General features: G+C 43.3%; 1 protein-coding gene across 1 annotated transcript; it reads right to left on the bottom strand.

Moving 5' to 3' along the window:
• Positions 1-2,029: 2,029 nt before the first annotated feature.
• LOC117090475 (histone H2B type W-T) lies at positions 2,030-5,158 on the bottom strand. Its single transcript, XM_033222800.1, has 3 exons — positions 4,369-5,158; positions 3,884-3,942; positions 2,030-2,338 (listed from the first exon to the last, which is right to left on the bottom strand). Exons 1-2 carry the CDS (start codon positions 4,791-4,793, stop codon positions 3,906-3,908), a joined length of 462 nt encoding a protein of 153 aa, XP_033078691.1. The 5' UTR covers positions 4,794-5,158; the 3' UTR covers positions 2,030-2,338; positions 3,884-3,905.
• Positions 5,159-17,223: the final 12,065 nt, after the last annotated feature.

Here is a 17,223-nt window from a genome sequence, read left to right on the forward strand (position 1 = left end):
CTTCTTGTCTGATGGCCTGGACTCATGTGAATTCCATGGGAAGCCAACAATTTTTTGAGAATTTTATACCAGAAAAGTGTTGCCAGAGTGGACTGAATGGGGACAAAGATGGCATGAAATGAAAGGAGGCTGTTAGTGTTCCTGGATTGTACCAGCAAGAAAGGAACTGACTGGGGTATACCCAGCTGTGACCATTTCTTCATTTTCGAGACAGGGAAGAAGGACTCCAAAGCTGGAATAGAGGGTGGCATGGCCGTCACTGCCCCCAATAACCAGGGGCACGCTACTAGGGGACTGGGACATCTCTCTCTTGTTCCCAGAAACAGAATTCCAGGCATTGGTCTCACCTCCTCGGTTTCAGAGGGATGGATGGGCTGAAGCAGCCCAGGCTGGGGGAAGAGCTCCCGCCCCGCTGCCCAGGGCATAGGGTGTGAAGCTGTTAGCCCACTGGGCCTGAAGGACATACCAATGAGCCCACGCAGAATCTTTTCCATCCTTAGAATGTAACGGAATTTGCTCCCACTAGGTTTCAGAGTGCTTAGGGCCCACGTACTCCAGTAGTTTTTCAGATTTCCTGCTGTTCGTTTGATAAGCCCTATTTGGCACCAGTCCCACAGCTGTCTTTCAGAAGCAGATAACTTGTCTAGCTTCACAGGTGCAGTGGTGGAGAAACTTCCCATCTCAGCATGAGTCATACCTGGAGACTCACCCATTCCAGATACAGAAGATTATCAGGTGAGATATTGGAGAACTGATGTTGGAGTGAGTTAAGACTTTGGGGATGTCGTGATGAAATGAATGTATTTTCTATGTGAGGATGTTAATTTGTGCCGTGCAGTGGATGCAGGAGATGTACTATTATGGATGGAGCTGTGTTTCCCTATAATTCATAGGAAGAAGTCCCGGCCCCCAGTGTTTTGGAATGTGACCTTATTTGGAGAGAGTCTCTAGTCAGGTCATGTGGTTAAAGTGAAGTTATGAGGGTTGACCCTGCCCAACAGGGTTGCTCTCCTTACAAAAAGGTGACAATAGGTATCCAGAACTGTGAGATGAAAAACACACAGTGTTTAAGTCAGACAGTCTCTGGAATATTTTTGCAGCGGCCCTAGAAAACTAATAAAATACACCTCCATCAACAGCATTAAAAGCATACAACCCATCGTAGAACCAAAGAAACACACCCATCTAATCACAGGTTTCCCCTTCATCTCCCATTGCACATCCCTGGACAACTAACTCTTCCGAGTTCAGTCTGGGAAACCTGATCACACATTGGGCTGTAGCTCCTCGGCTGCAGGTGACTCACTGGCTGACACAGATCCGAATGGAGCTTGTGCTGCTCCATCGGACAGCATTCCATCATCCCCAGGATGCATAGAGGCCAGGCATGAAGGTCTCCAAAAACAAAAGATTCTAGTCTGAAAAAGAGAAGAATCAGACAAATCTAAGCAAGTGGGATTCCATTTCTAGGGAACCTAGAATAGGTAATGTTCCTTAAAATTTTTCATCTCGTTTTCTCTGTACTGTCTTTGGGTCCCTGCTCATGTTTACAAAAGAACTCCATGGTACAGGGAGTGCTGATGAAAATATTGATTGGACTATGTTTGTCCTATTCATCCTATTTTCCGTACATTGATATTTCTTATTTGTTGTTTAAGCCATAAAGCTCTTTCCCTTACTTTGCGCTTTCAGTAAGCTACAGCTTGACATCACGATTGCTCACTAGGTTCCCCTTCTCAATCATCCCCTGAAATGCTGTAGCAGATGTGTGAGCTTCCTCTGCCAATCTTCACACCAAAGCAGCCTTTTTCTCTTTCTTCCAATAACTCACAGGCATCAGTCCCCTTGAACTCTCACGCTTCACTCCCCACAGCCCAATCAGAGTTCATTGTCAACACTGTTTTACTAATTCTCCTCGTTCATACCTGAATTTACAAATGGGAAACACACACGCCAGGGTAAAATATCCCAAAAGATATGGTTTCAGAAAAAGACACGTCAAATTACCCAGTAGACATGCAAGGATAACTTAGACATTTATTTGTACATCCCATTTGACAGAAAGATTGGCGCTTTAGAGCAAAACAATTAGCAAAATGAGAAATAAGTCACTCAGTGAGATGTGGTGCTTTGGACCAGGTACACAGCTCTGTTTCTGGATAGGAACAGGGTTCTGCCAAGTGTCTTTGGTTGTCAAAGTGTTGCTCCAGACATGTAGGATCACCTGGCGGCACCGTCCAGAGCGATTTAGTTGTTGCTGTCTCCATGGGGGTTTTTCTTGGTCTCCTTGTTCAGGGAGCATTTCTCTTCAACTATTTCATAACACTTTTCTAATATTCTGAAAAAACAGAAAGTAGAAAATCCCGATGAGGGGACTTCTTGGCTCTACATCCTTTCTCTATGGATCCCAAGTGGAGGTCTGGAGGTGACCTGACCACATTGCCCAACTGCACTATTCAGGGAAGCTCTGGCTACTATCCTGCCACGCCCCCATTTCACTCTTGACCAAACTGTCCTCTGACAAAGGTAGAATAATCTGTGTGGCTACGGGTTGGGCCCTCTGGGATGTGTCTTTCCCACTTCTGATGGGCTCAAGAAAATTTTGATTTCTGTCATTTATCCAGCTTTCATTTCACGGTTTGACTGAGAGTGCCACCCTTTACTGGTTTCTACATATGAAGGAGAAGGGTTGTTTATGTGATGTTTCAAACTTCACGGGAAACATTTGACAAAAATGGCCACATGTCGAGCTTCAAGGCACAACATAATAAATTCCTGTGAGTTACAATTCCAGAGTATGTTCTCTTGTTGAAATCCTCGGCAGCTATAAGTCAATTGAAAACAAAAGCAATGGGAAAGTCAGCAGCTACTTTGAAATTCAGCAATACACTTCTAGGAAAAAGTGCTAAAAGTACAAAGACTTGGGACCCAGAAGAAAGCACAATGAAAGGTAACCTATATGAACATTAACATGAATATGAATATGCAAATCTCTTGAGGAAATAAGCATTATCTGACTTCTCATAAAGGCTGAGCATGCTCTGCAAAACTTGATGCTAGGGGCAAGAAACATATCCTACTCCTGCCTTTGGATTCATATCCTTAAATGACCATGGTTAGAAACACTGAAAACAAAAACATCAGGTAAAGAATCACAACCCTGTCCCTCCAATAACCAGGCTGCATATCAGTGCAAGGCTGTTGTGGGTTCAGCCTGGGTCACTCCCCCTGCATTGTGACAGTGACTGTTGCTCTTGTACTGCGAGTCACTCATTGGCTGAACCACTGAACACTAGGCCATGAGCCGTTTCCGTGGACACACCCTAGGCCTACTGACACAAACCTGGAAGTAACAAAGGTTTCTGTTTAAAAAGAAATGAAAAGATTATCCTCAGGGCAAAAAAGGAACAAACTGCAGTAGTGATTTCAGAATCGAGGAAGCTGGAAAATGAATGGACTCTTGAAATTTTTATTTAGTTGAGGCCGGGCGCGGTGGCTGAAGCCTGTAATCTCAGCACTTTGGGAGGGCGAGACGGGCGGATCACGAGGTCGGGAGATCGAGACCATCCTGGCTAACATGGTGAAACCCCGTCTCTACTAAAAAGATACAAAAAAACTAGCCGGGCAAGGTGGCGGGCACCTGTAGTCCCAGCTACTCGGGAGGCTGAGGCAGGAGAATGGCATAAACCCGGGAGGCGGAGCTTGCAGTGAGCTGAGATCCGGCCACTGCACTCCAGCCTGGGCGACACAGGGAGACTCTGTCTCAAAAAAAAAAAAGAAAAGAAAATTTTATTTAGCTGTATGTACACTTCAACTGGGCCTCATTTCCTTATTTACATGGATTCGTGACAGGAGAGGTGTTGAAAACGTTTAGGAGGGTTACCTTGCTTCTTGCATCAGTGTATTCACTTTCTCTGCTGCTGTATGGCATATAGTGAAGTTCTGGAAAATTCCACCATCCAGTCACAGGAGAATGAGAGAGAAAAAGGTAAAGATCAGCGCAATAATAATATCACCATAAAGATAACCTAGAAACATAACTAATAAAAATAACCGTTTTGGAAACTGAGGAAATGAATGAAACACGATCACGAAACACCCACTATTTTTCCTTGGAGCAAATTGCACTATAGATATATTAGAGTTGGCAATGTTTAGTACTGAGGGGGAAATGCTCGAAAAATTGCAGGATGCCACATGCCACATGCCCCCCAAGTCGGAAGGGCACCACCCACCCCAGCCTCCGGTGGAGTCCCCTCCTTGGCGAGCCACTGGTCTTTTGGGCCACGTTCGGTGGCTCTACCAAGTCCCTTTGGGTTTCCGCGGTGCTCGGGCACTCCTGAGGGAGCACACTTGCTCCTGGTGTACCTGAGGACAGCCTTCGTGCCTTTGGACTCGGCGAGCTTGCCCATCTGCCCCGGCAGCAGCAAGCGCACAGCGGTCCGGATCTCCCAGTCGGTGATGGTCTGGCGCTTGATGGAGCGGGCCAGGCGACCAGCCTCGCTGGCGATGCGGTCCAGTATGTCATGAACCAAAGAATCCATGACACTCACGGCCTCCCGGGAAAGGCTGAGGCCCTGGTGAACCTGCCTCAGCACCCGGCGGAAATAGGTGGCGAAGCTGTCCCCGCGGCAGTTGGCGTGGCACCTGCGGGGCCCACGTCGCCCTCGCTTCCTCTGCTTGCTCTGCTTCTGGGCCGTCGTGGAGTTGGCCTCTTTGGGCTCCTGGGTGATCAGCTGTTCCTCGGAGGTCATCTCAGAGGAAGGTCCAGCCATGACGGAGACAGCGGCCATTAGATGACACGAACAGATAATGGCGGTTGGGGAACGGGGAAGCGGGGACCCTTGGGTATGCAGCGTGGCTCCACATCATGGGCCAGTTTCACGTCTGATTGGATGAAACCTACCTGCGTTGAAGGTGACTGGATGGTCCCGTTGCTTCGCATCTCATCAACCAATCACAGTGGGCGTCTGCGGGCTAAGCGCCCCTTGTGGCCTAACTCGGAGAAAGCTACACAGACAGATGCCCCACAGGGCAAAAGCACATCCGCCCTTCTCAGCTAATCCGTGTCACACCGTGAGCACTTTGAAGGGTGTCACTGAAAACTCCCAAAGTTTAGCAATTTCAGCTCATGATCCTTGAAGAGAGACACACCTCCTGAGCCCATGTCCATTATACTAGAGGAATGACTGTGGCCACGTGTGGAACAATTCTCACCATCTCAGAATCTACTGTTATCCTGGGCTAAACCACCGTGGCTTGAGCAGGAACTCCCTGACATGGCCGCCGAGGGCTCCTGGGCATCCAAGGAACTGGCAGTCTGGCTCCCGGCTTCAGTTCTGATCAACATCTTCCGTGAATCAGGAGAACGAGAAATGGCCATAACACAGCCTCCAAGCAGACAATAGAAACAGAAAGGCACTTTTATTAAAAACATATGACAACACTCAACGTTGACCAGGTTTTGAAAAGTAATAAAAAAAAGGAAAACAAAACAACCACTACAAATCACATCTCAGAAGGTGGTAATGGCTAATAATTTTAAGAGATACTGGGTTAAAAATATCCTCTTAAATCTCCTAGGAAGCCCACTAGGGAGAGAAAGGGATTCCAAAACTGAAAATTATGTTCAAGTTAGAAAGATAGCTTTCAAAGTCTCTGATAATATATGTAAAGACATTCCTTAAATGCATTTAAGTAACATTAAGTTGCAGGAATGGAACAAAAAAGATTCTTAAAAAATAATGAAGAAATAAAGGTCATCAATGAACTGTCATTTCAAAGGTCAGGCTTTCAAGTGTATTTCCTGTCATATCTTTAACAAACAACTTATTCTACTCCAAACAAATCGGTTCATAATTAAGAAGGACAAAAAGGCTCATTTTTGTTATTAGATAACATCGTATATGATATGCTCCATGACTGAACTCTAGTTAACCATTTCTGGACAGCCCCATTACAAATGATGATTTTATAAATATACTTAAACGTTTAGCAAGCCAATCCTTCTCTTAGTTTGGTACAAGGCACAAAAGACCTGTCCACAACAGTCTCTGTATTCGTATCAGTAAGTCAGCATGTCATTTTTCTTTAAAAAAAAAAAAAAAAGGCAAACATAAAACAGAGAAAGAGACACATCATTTTTCTTCACAATCTGCAAGGTTAAACATCCCAGGGACGCTCTCACTGGTTCGTTTCTGGGTCACCTTCCCACAATTTCAGCCATGGCTGGTGTTGGCACAAGGGCTGGAAAGCCTTTATTGCCTGAGCCAGTGGTGGCTGTGGCATAGCTGCTCTCATTAGGATGTTCCCATCATCTACGTGATGGAAAATTATAATATATACTCCTTATGTTGTTTCTTTAATTCTCTTTTATTTAATTTTAGAGACAGCAATCTGTCACCCAGGCTCGAGTGCATTAGTGCGATCTCAGCTCACTGCCACCTCCACCTCTACAGGATACGCCAGTACGCCCAGGTAATTTTTGTACTTTTAGGGGAGACAGGCTTTATCACACTGGCCACGTGGGCCTTGAACTCCTGGCCTAAAGTGATCCATCTACCTCGGCCTCCCAAATTGCTGGGATTACAGGCATCAGCCACGGCGTCCTGCCTGTTTCCTTAATTTTTAATATAGTCATAATCTTTATTGTATCAGGCTGTTTTCCATTTTATTTTAAGTTGAGGGGTACATGTCCAGAACGTACAGGTATTTTAGAGAGGTAAACATGTGTCACGAGGCTTTGCTGTGCTGATTATTTCATCACCCAGGCATTAAGTCTGGTAACCATTAGTTATTTTTCCTGATGCTCTCCCTCCTCCCACTCTCCACCCTCCGATAGGCCCCAGTGTGTGTTGTTCCCCTCTATATGTCCATGTGTTCTCATCATTCAGCTCCCACTTATAAGTGGGAACATGCGCTATTTGGTCTTTTGCTTGTATTAGTCTGTTCTCACGCTGCTATGAAGAAAGAGCCGAGGCTGGGTTATTTATAATGAAAGAGTTTTAATTGACTCACAGTTCACAGGGCTGGGGTCCTCACAAAACTTACAATTATGGTGGAAGGAAATGCAAACACTTCCTTCTTCTTGTGGTGGCAGGAAGAAGAAGTGCAGAGCGAAGGGGGAAGCCCCTTCTAAAACCATCAGATCCTGTGAGAACTCACTCACTATCATGAGAACAGCATGGGGGAAAGCACCCCCACGATTCAATCACCTCCATCCGGTCCCACCCTTGACATGGGGGGAGTATGGGCATTACAATTCAAGGTGAGATTTGGGTGGGGGACACAGAGCCAAACACTGTCACTGTTCTTGCATTAGTTTGCTAAGGATAATGGCCTCCAGCTCCAGCCAAGTCCCTGCAAAGGACATGATGTTGTTCTGTTTTATGGTGGCGTAGTATTCCACAGTGTACATGTACTACAGTTTCTTTATCCAGCCTATCATTGACGGGCATTTGGGTTGATTTCACGTCCTTGCTGTTGTGAATAGTGCTGCAATGAGTATACACATGCACGCGTCTGTATAATAGAACGACTACTATTCCTTTGTGTATATGCCCAGTAATGGCATTACTCGGTGAAATGGTATTTCAGACTTCAGGTCTTTCGGGAACTGCCACACCGTCTTCCACAAAGGTTGAACTAATTTACACTCCCCAAAGTCAGTGCGTAAGCATCCCTTTCTCTCCACAAGCTTGCCAGCATCTGTTATTTTTGGACTTCATCATAGTAGCCATTCTGACTGATATGAGATGGTATCTCATTGTGGTTTTGATTTGCATTTCTCTAACATCAGTGATGTTGGCTTTTTTTATTTGCTTGTTGGCCCTGTGTAGGTCTTCCTTTGAGAAGTGTCTGTTCATGTCCTTTGCCCATTTTTTAATGGGGTTGTTGGTTTATTTCTTGTAAATGTAGTTAAGTTCCTTACAGATGCTGGATATTAGACCTTTGTCAGATGCATCATTTGCAAAAATGTTCTCCCATTCGGTAGGTTGTGTGTTTACTGTGATGAGAGTTTCTTTTGTTATGCAGAAGGTCCTTAGTTTAATTAGATGCCGTTTGTCAATTTTTACTTTTGTTGGAATTTCTTTTGGCATCTTAGTCATGAAATCTTTGCCTGGTACTGGTGCCCATGTCCTGAATGGTGTAGCCTAGGTTGCCTTCCAGGGTTTTTATAGTTTTGGGTTTTACTTTTAAGTCTTTGATTCATCTCATGTTAATTTTTGTATATGGTGCAAGGAAGGGGGTCCAGGTTCAATCTTCAGCATATGACTGATCAGCACCTCCAGCACTCTTTATTGCATAGGGAATCCTCTCCACATTGCTTGCTTTTTTCAGGTTTGTCGAAGATCATATAGTTGTAGGTGTGCAGTCTTTATTTCTGGGTTCCTCTCAAAATAATAATATAATAATAACGATAGCAACAATAATTTCAACATCTCTATTCTGTTCCACTGGTCTCTGTCTCTGTTCTTATACCAGTACTGTAACCCTTGAGTATAGTTTGAAGTCGGGTAGCATGATGCCTCCAGCTTCCTTCCTTTTGCTCAAGATTGCTTTGGGCTATTTGGGCTCTTTTGTTGATTTTAGGTGAACTTTAGAGTATTTTTTCCAGTTCTGTGGAGAATGTCAACGGTAGTTTGATGGGAATAGCATTGAATCTGTAAACTGCTTTGGGCAGTATGGTCATTTTAATGACACTGATTCTTCCTATGCATGAGCATGGAATGTTTTTCCATTGTTTGTGTCACCTCTGATTTCTTTGAGCTGTGGTTTGCAGTTCTCCTTGTAGAGATCTTTCACTTTCCTGGCTGGCTGTCTTCCTAGGCATTTTATTCTTTTTGTGGCAAATGTGAATGGGAGTTCCTTCGTGATTTGTCTCTCGGCTTCATTGTTGTGGATGTACAAGAGTGCTAGTGATTTTTGCACACTGATTTTGTATCCTGAGGATTTGCTGAAGTTGTTTATTAGCTTGAGAAACATTTGGGCTGAGACGATGGGGCTTTCTAGATATAGGATCATGTCTGAAAACAGGGACATGATTTTGACTTCCTCTCTTCCGATTTGAATGCTCTTTATTCTTTTCTCTTGCCTGGTTGCCCAGGTGGGTACTCCCAAGACTATGTTGAATCACAGTGGTGAGAGGGCATCCTTGTCTTGGGCCGGTTTCCAAGGGGAGTGCTTCCAGCTTTTGCCCATTCAGTATGATGTGGGCTGTGGGTTTGTCATAAATAGCTCTTATTATTTTGAGGTGTGTTCCTTCAGTATATAGTTTATTGAGAGTTTTTAACTTGAAGGGGAGTTGAATTTTATCAAAAGCCTTTTCTGCATCTATTGAGATAAACATGTGGTTTTTCTCTTTAGTGCTGTTTATGTGATGAATCACAACTGTTGCTTTGCATATGTTGAACTGACCTTGCATCACGGGAGTCCTGGGATGAAGCTCACGTGATCGTGGTGGATACGCTTTGTGACGTGCTGCTGGATTCGATTTGCCAGTATTTTGTTGAGGATGTTTGCATCAGTGTTTATCGAGGATATCAGCCTGAAGAGTTTTCTTTTTCTGTTGTATTTCTCTTTCATCAGTTTTGTACAATCATCTTTTTACTCCTCTTGTTAACTCATTCTATTACGTTTCCTTCTTGGCACCTCCGGTCATCTTCTTGTGATCATTTTAAATCTCTTTAAATGACATTCTTCAGAAACTTTCTTTAAAAAAGTTTTTGTTGGTATCTACACTAAGAGTTTTCCATTTCTCTCAAATCTCATCATTTCTGACTTAGGTCCTGGAAGAAATGAACTCTGAAATAAAGTTTGGTGTGTGGGAAGCTTATTTAGGGTCAATAGCTGAGGAAGGGTCAGGAGGGAGGCAGGACTGGGAACAGAGAGACGTGCACCTCGAGTGCAAGGCCACTGGAATCCTATTCTGTTCCCAGGGTGAGATCTGAAGATAAAGGGGCCCATCAGGGTATTCGCCATTGTGCCAAAATACCAGACCGTTCCACTTCTCCGGGATCAGGCAGTGTGTATGGGCAAGGCAGCTAAGAGTAGCTACAGTAATACCGGAAAGGACTAATGGCTCAGGACTGGCACCTGCTTGCATTCCCAAAACCCGAAACAGCAAATCCATCCTTAAAGGGGACCCTGGCTCGTCCATGTTTACCACAGCCTCATTCTCAAATAATGCTTTAGCTAGCAATGACATTCTGTGTTGACACACATGTCCTCTGCTTTTGGGTTTTATTTATTGATATAAGGAGGTTGGCTGTCAAACTATTTGTTATTCCTTTATAGGCCTTGTAGCTGTCTTTTTTTCTTTTCTCAGCTATGGTGATTTCTGTTTTTACCTTTTTTAAGCTTTAGAAGGATGGGTACAGGTATCCTCCCTAAAAGTAGGATATCATGTCTTCCTTCAATACTGTGAAATTACCAGCTATCTTCCCTTTGATTAGAATTCTTCCCAACTTGCCCAGTGTTACTTATCAGATACACTTTTTGCTTTTTAGTCAAACCCTTAAGGTTTATCAGTTCTCCTCACTCCTTCTCACGTGTTATGTCCCTATGAAATTTTCACAATGACTTTACATCTGTCTTCTCTTTTTCCAATTCTCGGTCCAACTGGGCCTAATCTGCTATTTAACATTTCTTTAATTTTGTGATATAGCCATTCAACTTTCATATTTTGACAAAGCTCCATGACATAGGCCTGGGCAATGATTTTTTGGATATGACCCTGAAAGCCCAGACATCAAAAGCAAAAGGTAGACAAATGCGATGGTGTCAAATTAAAGACGTTTTTACAGAAAAAGAATAAATAATAGAGTGAGGAGGCAACGTGTTGCCCAATGTAATGCCTACAGGACCTAGTTAAATTTCTACCCTGCCTTAACTCTGCTTGTCTTTAGGAAGCAGGATACCTGACATCAGAATTTCCCCATCGTGACTAAACCGGCCCAGACTGATGGCATGCAACATGGCAGCTCAATTGATCTTTAAAGAAACTGGAACTTCATTATAATCTAATTCCCATACGAACTGACACACCCACCAGCGCCACGACAGTTGACAATCACCGTGACAACGACTGAAAGAAACCTTGAATGGGCAATAAGGTAGGTGGCATTCTGTTTCCGAGAAGTCCTGCACCTATTCACAGAAAAGAAATGAATATTCCTCCCCTTGCTTCTAATGCCCAATCCCTTCGTTAAAAATCCCCTGTATTTGTGATGTTCTCCCTCTCCCAAGCTGGGAAGTTGATTTGTGAGCCAGCCTCCTGCTTGTGAAGTCCATGGCCATGGAATAAAGCCTGCACTGCCTGACACTCACTTGCGGTTTATCATACTGGCTTCACAACACCAAACAGGGAAAGATACCACCTTTCAGGGGACCCCTTTCATAGGTAACAAGCCCACAGAATGCGAGAAATACTACCAAATGTACATCTGATAAGAGGTTAATATTCAAAATATAGAAGGAATGTGGACAACGCAATAGCAAGAAAACAAATAATTCAATTTTTAAATCAGCAAACGACCTCAATAGACATTACTGAAAAGAAGCAGCTCAAACCGCCAGTGGGTACATTAAAAATACTCAGTTCACCATGAAGACAATGCAATTTTTTTTTTTTTTTTGATGGTGAGTTTCTCTCTGTTTCCCAGGCTAGAGTGCAGTGGCACAATCTCCGCACACTGCAACCTCGCCTCCCGGCTTGAAGCAATTCTCCTGCCTCGGCCCCCTGAGTAGCTGGGATTACATGTGCCTGCCACCATACCAGGCCAATTTTTGTATTCTCAGTAGAGACGGGGTTTCACCATATTGGCCAGGGTGCTCTTGAACTTCTGACCTCATGATCCACCCGAACTGGCCTCCCAAGTGCTGGGATTACAGGCCTGAGCCACTGTGCCTGGCCTGGCAATGCAAATTTAATCCACAGTGACATGTCACCTCACACACCTGTTTGAATAGCTTTTACCAGAAAAGATGAACGTCATAATAGTGTTGTCAAGAATGCAGAAAAGGGCACTTTTGTACACGCTTGGTGGAAATGTGAAGTAGCAGAGCCATTACAGAACACAGTGTGGAAATTCCTCAAAAAACGGAGTGATAGAAATACCATATGGTCCGGAAATCCTACATACCCACTCTGGGTCTATAGTCAAAGGGAATGAAATCAGTACGATGAAAAGACATCTGCACTCCCATGATCATGGCAGCATTATACACCACAGTGAAGATGCGGAATCTAACTAAGAGTTCATCATTGGGTACATGGGTAACGGAAACGTGGTATGTAGATATGACAGAATGCTCCTCAACCTTGACAAAAGTAACGTATGTCATTTGCAACACTGTGGACGAAGCCGGGGGACGTTCTGCTGTTATGAAATAAGCCAGGCACAGAAAGACAAATACCAAATGTCTTACTTACAGGTAGAATCTTTAAAGGCTGAACTCATAGAAGTGGAGAGTAGAATGACGGCTCCCCAGGGGCTGGGACATGGGTGGGGAGGGGTTGGAGGAAGAAAATGGGGAGTTGCCGGTCAAAGGGGCCCACTTTCTAGATACACAGGATGAGTACGTTTTGAGATCTATTGCACAGCAGGACGGCTACAGTCAGTAGTAATGGATTGTGTAAATCAGGACAACCAAGAAAGTAATTTCATATCTCTCAGCATAAAAATGATAGGTAAATGAGGGGATGGACATCAGCTTGGTGTAGTCTTACCACATTGAATACATATTTCAAAATATCACATTGTACCCCATAATTGCATACAGTTAAGATTTGTCCATTAAAAATAACATTAACAGAAATACAAAAAGACTGAACATATCAAGTGTTGGCAGAGATGTGCAACAACTGGAATTCTCATGCATTGATAGTGCTCCTAGAGAATGCAACAGCCCCTCCGAAACTACTTGTCAGCTCCTTGGAAATTAAACGGACAATTACCGTGTGACCTTGCAATCCTAGTCCTGCATATTGACTCAAGAGTAATGAAAGCATATAAAAAGAAAACAAGACATTTGCAAATAATAACAATTCAGTGAGTGTAAAAACAAGAGGTAACCCTTTCTGTCAGACATCCCACTCCATTGAAGTTTGGTTAGGTGGAACACTTGTTTATGCAATTTCATTTGAATTCAGGCTCAAATGGAGACTGAGTAAGGTGAAGCAAATCAATGATGCGTTTCCTTACAGTTTGAGGTATTTTCTGTAAGGTACATTAACCTCAAGAATCATTACTTCTACTAAACTCTGACAGGCTGACAAACTCAAAGGCTAATATCATGTCGGGTGGACCAGGCACTGGAGTGACATTTGGGAGATCGACCTGGGTGCTGGTGTCAGATCTAACCCAGTAACTGTGGAACTCTGGGTAAGGAAGGCCCTTGATGTATTTGTGAAGGGATACCGAGTCCCTGGAAGGGACAGAATTCACTCTGCCAGTCCGAGAATTACAGCAAGCACAATAATTATGTACCTTATTCCTCATTAACACAAAATTCCCTCTAGTGTATGGCAAAATACCTCAACAAGCATCCAGTCCACCAGATAGTCCTTGCCTAACGTCAATCCCCCAAAGCACGCGTTGTTCACCAGTGCCTCTGTGGAGATTTTGGGAGCAGAGTTAGTTAAATGATGGACATATTTCAGGATTTCAGAAGAATCATGGAAGCAGTAGCAGGCCCATGAGGTGTAGGACCGGCCTGTCACACACATCAGAGAGATGCTGCATGGCACGGACTGGATTGATGACACGAGTGAGGAGGAGTCAAGAGGCTTCTGTGCTCCACTAATGCCCTATTCAGGTGCCGGCCCATTTGGCCTGTGACTCCAGATGTTTGATGGTGGTCCTTTACAATAAGGTGAAAGAATAAATGGCGCTCTTTCAAGCTTCGTCCTCCCCACCACGCATTTGTTCCCCGCTTATCAAGGAGTGATGGCCACAATCAAAGAGCAGAAAGGCTGTGATGGGTCAAGAATGAGGACCAACCCCATTGCACCAGCCACTACACTGGGGTGGGATTTTTATCCTGCCGCATAAATGTAGTGGGTTTTTTGTCAGGCCCGTGTGCTTGGAGGTGAAAAAACACATTATTACCTGAACATTCAAGTAGCTTGGGGACAAAATTGGGGATGGCAAAGGAGAGAATCATTTTTATCTCTCTATTTCCATTTGACTCCCTTTGCTCTCTTATTGATGGAGTAGGCAGGAGACATTTCCACTCATACCTATTAAATCATGTCTTTCAACCACTAAGACTGTGACCAAACGATCAGAGAAAGAAGCTTGTCCAAAAATTGATTCAAGTTGCATTAAAGACTTAGATGGTAGACCTAAAACCATAAAACCCCTAGAAGAAAACCTAGGCACAACCATTGAGGGCATAGGCATGGCCAAAGACTTCATGAATACATAACCAAAAGCAATGGCAACAAAAGCCAAAATAGACAAATGGGATATAATTAAACTGAAGAGTTTCTGCACAGCAAAAGAAACCGCCATCAGAATGAACAGGGAATCTATAGAATGGGAGAAAATTTTTGCAATCTACCCAACTGACAAAGGGCTAATATCCAGAATCTAGAAAGACCTTAAACAAATTTACAAGAAAAATTCAAACAACCCCATCAAAAATTGGGCAAGGTATATGAACAGACACTTCTCAAAAGAAGACATTTATGCAGCCAACAGACACATGAAAAAATGCTCCTCATCACTCGCCATCAGAGAAATGCGAATCAAAACCACAATGAGATACCATCTCACACCAGTTAGAATGGCAATCATTAAAAAGTCAGGAAATAACAGGTGCTGGCGAGGATGTGGAGAAATAGGAGCACTTTTATACTGTTGGTGGGAGTGTAAACTAGTTCAACCATTGTGGAAGACAGTGTGGCGATTCCTCAAGTATCTAGAACTTGAAATACTATTTGACCCAGCAATTCCATTACTGGGAATATACCCAAAGGACAATAAATCATGCTACTACAAAGACACATGCACATGTATGTTTATTGTGGCACTATTCACAATAGCAAAGACTTGGAACTGAGTCTTGACAATGACAGACTGCATAAAGAAAATGTGGCACATATCCACCACGGAATACTATGCAGCCATAAAATGGATGTGTCCAGGTCCTTTGTCGGGACATGGATGAAGTTGGAAACCATCATAATCAGCAAACTATCGCAAGGACAGGAAACAAAAAGCGGCATGTTCTCACCAATCAGTGGGAATTGAACAATGAGAACACTTGGACACTGGGTGGGGAACGTCACACACCGGGGCCTGGCATGGGGTGTGGGGATGGGGGAGGGATAGCATTAGGAGAAATACCTAATGTAAATGATGAGTTAATGGGTACAGCACACCAACATGGCACATGTATACATATGTAACAAACCTGCACATTGTGCACATGTACCCTAGACCTTAAAGTACAAAAATAAAAAAAGAAAGAAAGAAAAAAAAAAGAAGCTCCCGACAAGAGTGCAAACACAAATTTCCTCCTCAGTCTTCAAGCACGAACACCCAGAAAGACAGATTTTTTGGCTGGGTCCCTTAGCAAACGTGCAACCAATGGCTGTGGCTCAGTGGCTGCGTCCCTCCAGTGATTCAGTGTAGAGTGGGATTTCAGCTCCTCTCGTCGCACACTCCCATCTTCTCAGTGATGTACAGTTGAAGGTCATGAAGTGCCATTTTTATTTCTTAACAAAAGATTATAACTGGAAAAAGAGTAGACACAGATGAATCCGAATGAGTTGCAATAGTATCTTTAGCTGGGACATTTGAAAAGGGTATATGTTTTTTTTTAAAAAATTGATCTCGGTATTTCTATAATATGTTTGAATCCTCAGTCATGTATTTCAATGGGAATTCCTTGATATGGATCGTGTTGACAAAACTTAATGAGAGTATCCTTAATCTGCTACTACTGTTTTACTTGGTATGATGCTTATAATTGGTTATTTACATGATGCACGCCAATTCCTTTAGTTCTTTCTTTCAGCAAAGCACACCATTAAATCACCGATGCTCACTTATTGACCTTTACCCACCTTCAGCCACAGAGATGAATAATCAGATGTATTCATTTCCCGTTCCAGTCTTCAACATCAAAACCCATTTCTCCTCTCCCTTGCCTATAATTGGTCTATGTCACTCACCCTTACTCTCCCAGTCAGCATTCCACTGCTGGATTATGGTGTATTTTTAACATTATTTCACAGACGCTCCCATGTACTTCCTGGATTTACAAATGCAAAACACAACAAGAAAGTCCTAATCATTCAATGTTTACATAAATGACTATTCACGATACTAAGAGCTTAAGAGCAGTATGCAAGAAGTAACATTCTCTGTCGGAACATGTTCATGTCCTATGGAAAACTTTTGGCAAGTTCATGCAGCACCAATGAGCCTGACAGAAATAAAGTGACTGAGGAGAATGCAGTGTTTTTCAAACAACTCCACCGATTTTTTCTCCCTGCAAAGGCACACAGCTCTGAAAAGAGACTTTAACTTCCACGATATTGTTAGGGATGTGTAAGATCGTCTCAAAGCACCACACAGGGACAATAATTGCAGTTAATTTTGTGATAGATTTTTTCAGTCACTTTTGCAAGCAAACTTTCTCATTCTTTTTGAATATACTTACTTTTAAGAGATTTTCTTGAAATGCAAAAATAAGTACTAATCCTGATAAGGTGGATCAATGGCCCTAAATCCTTAGTTTATCTATTTGAAGGAGAGCTGTGGAGGTATTATGGCCCAGCACAGTTAGTCAGCATTGGGCCTAAAATGAAAAACAGACTTCTCCATGGCCTCCTTGATCAGCCATCGGCCCCATCTTTCCAACTGCACTGTTCACGGAAGTTCTCTGGAGCATCTTGCGTTGCCCACATTCTTTCTCTTGAGCACTTGTGGCTCTGCCACAGGTGAAATCCTCTGTGGTTGGTCTCTCCTGCCAGGGTTTTATCACGATATTATGAGCTGCAGAAGGATTTTGTTTTTCTAGATTATCCAGGGATAGTTTTATCATTTGTTTGAATTGACATCCTAATCAGGTGTCGGCATCCTACTCGGAAGGGGAATTTACAACATATTTTGAAAGTACTGATAACAACAATACAATAGACAAATACAGGGCTTTCAAGCAATTCATCACACGTTTCCAAGGATTGAAATCCCAGAATATGTTCTCTCT

The sequence above is a fragment of the Trachypithecus francoisi genome, unplaced genomic scaffold (genome assembly GCF_009764315.1).
Source record: "Trachypithecus francoisi isolate TF-2019V2 unplaced genomic scaffold, Tfra_2.0 Contig01022, whole genome shotgun sequence".
Taxonomy (NCBI): domain Eukaryota; kingdom Metazoa; phylum Chordata; class Mammalia; order Primates; family Cercopithecidae; genus Trachypithecus; species Trachypithecus francoisi.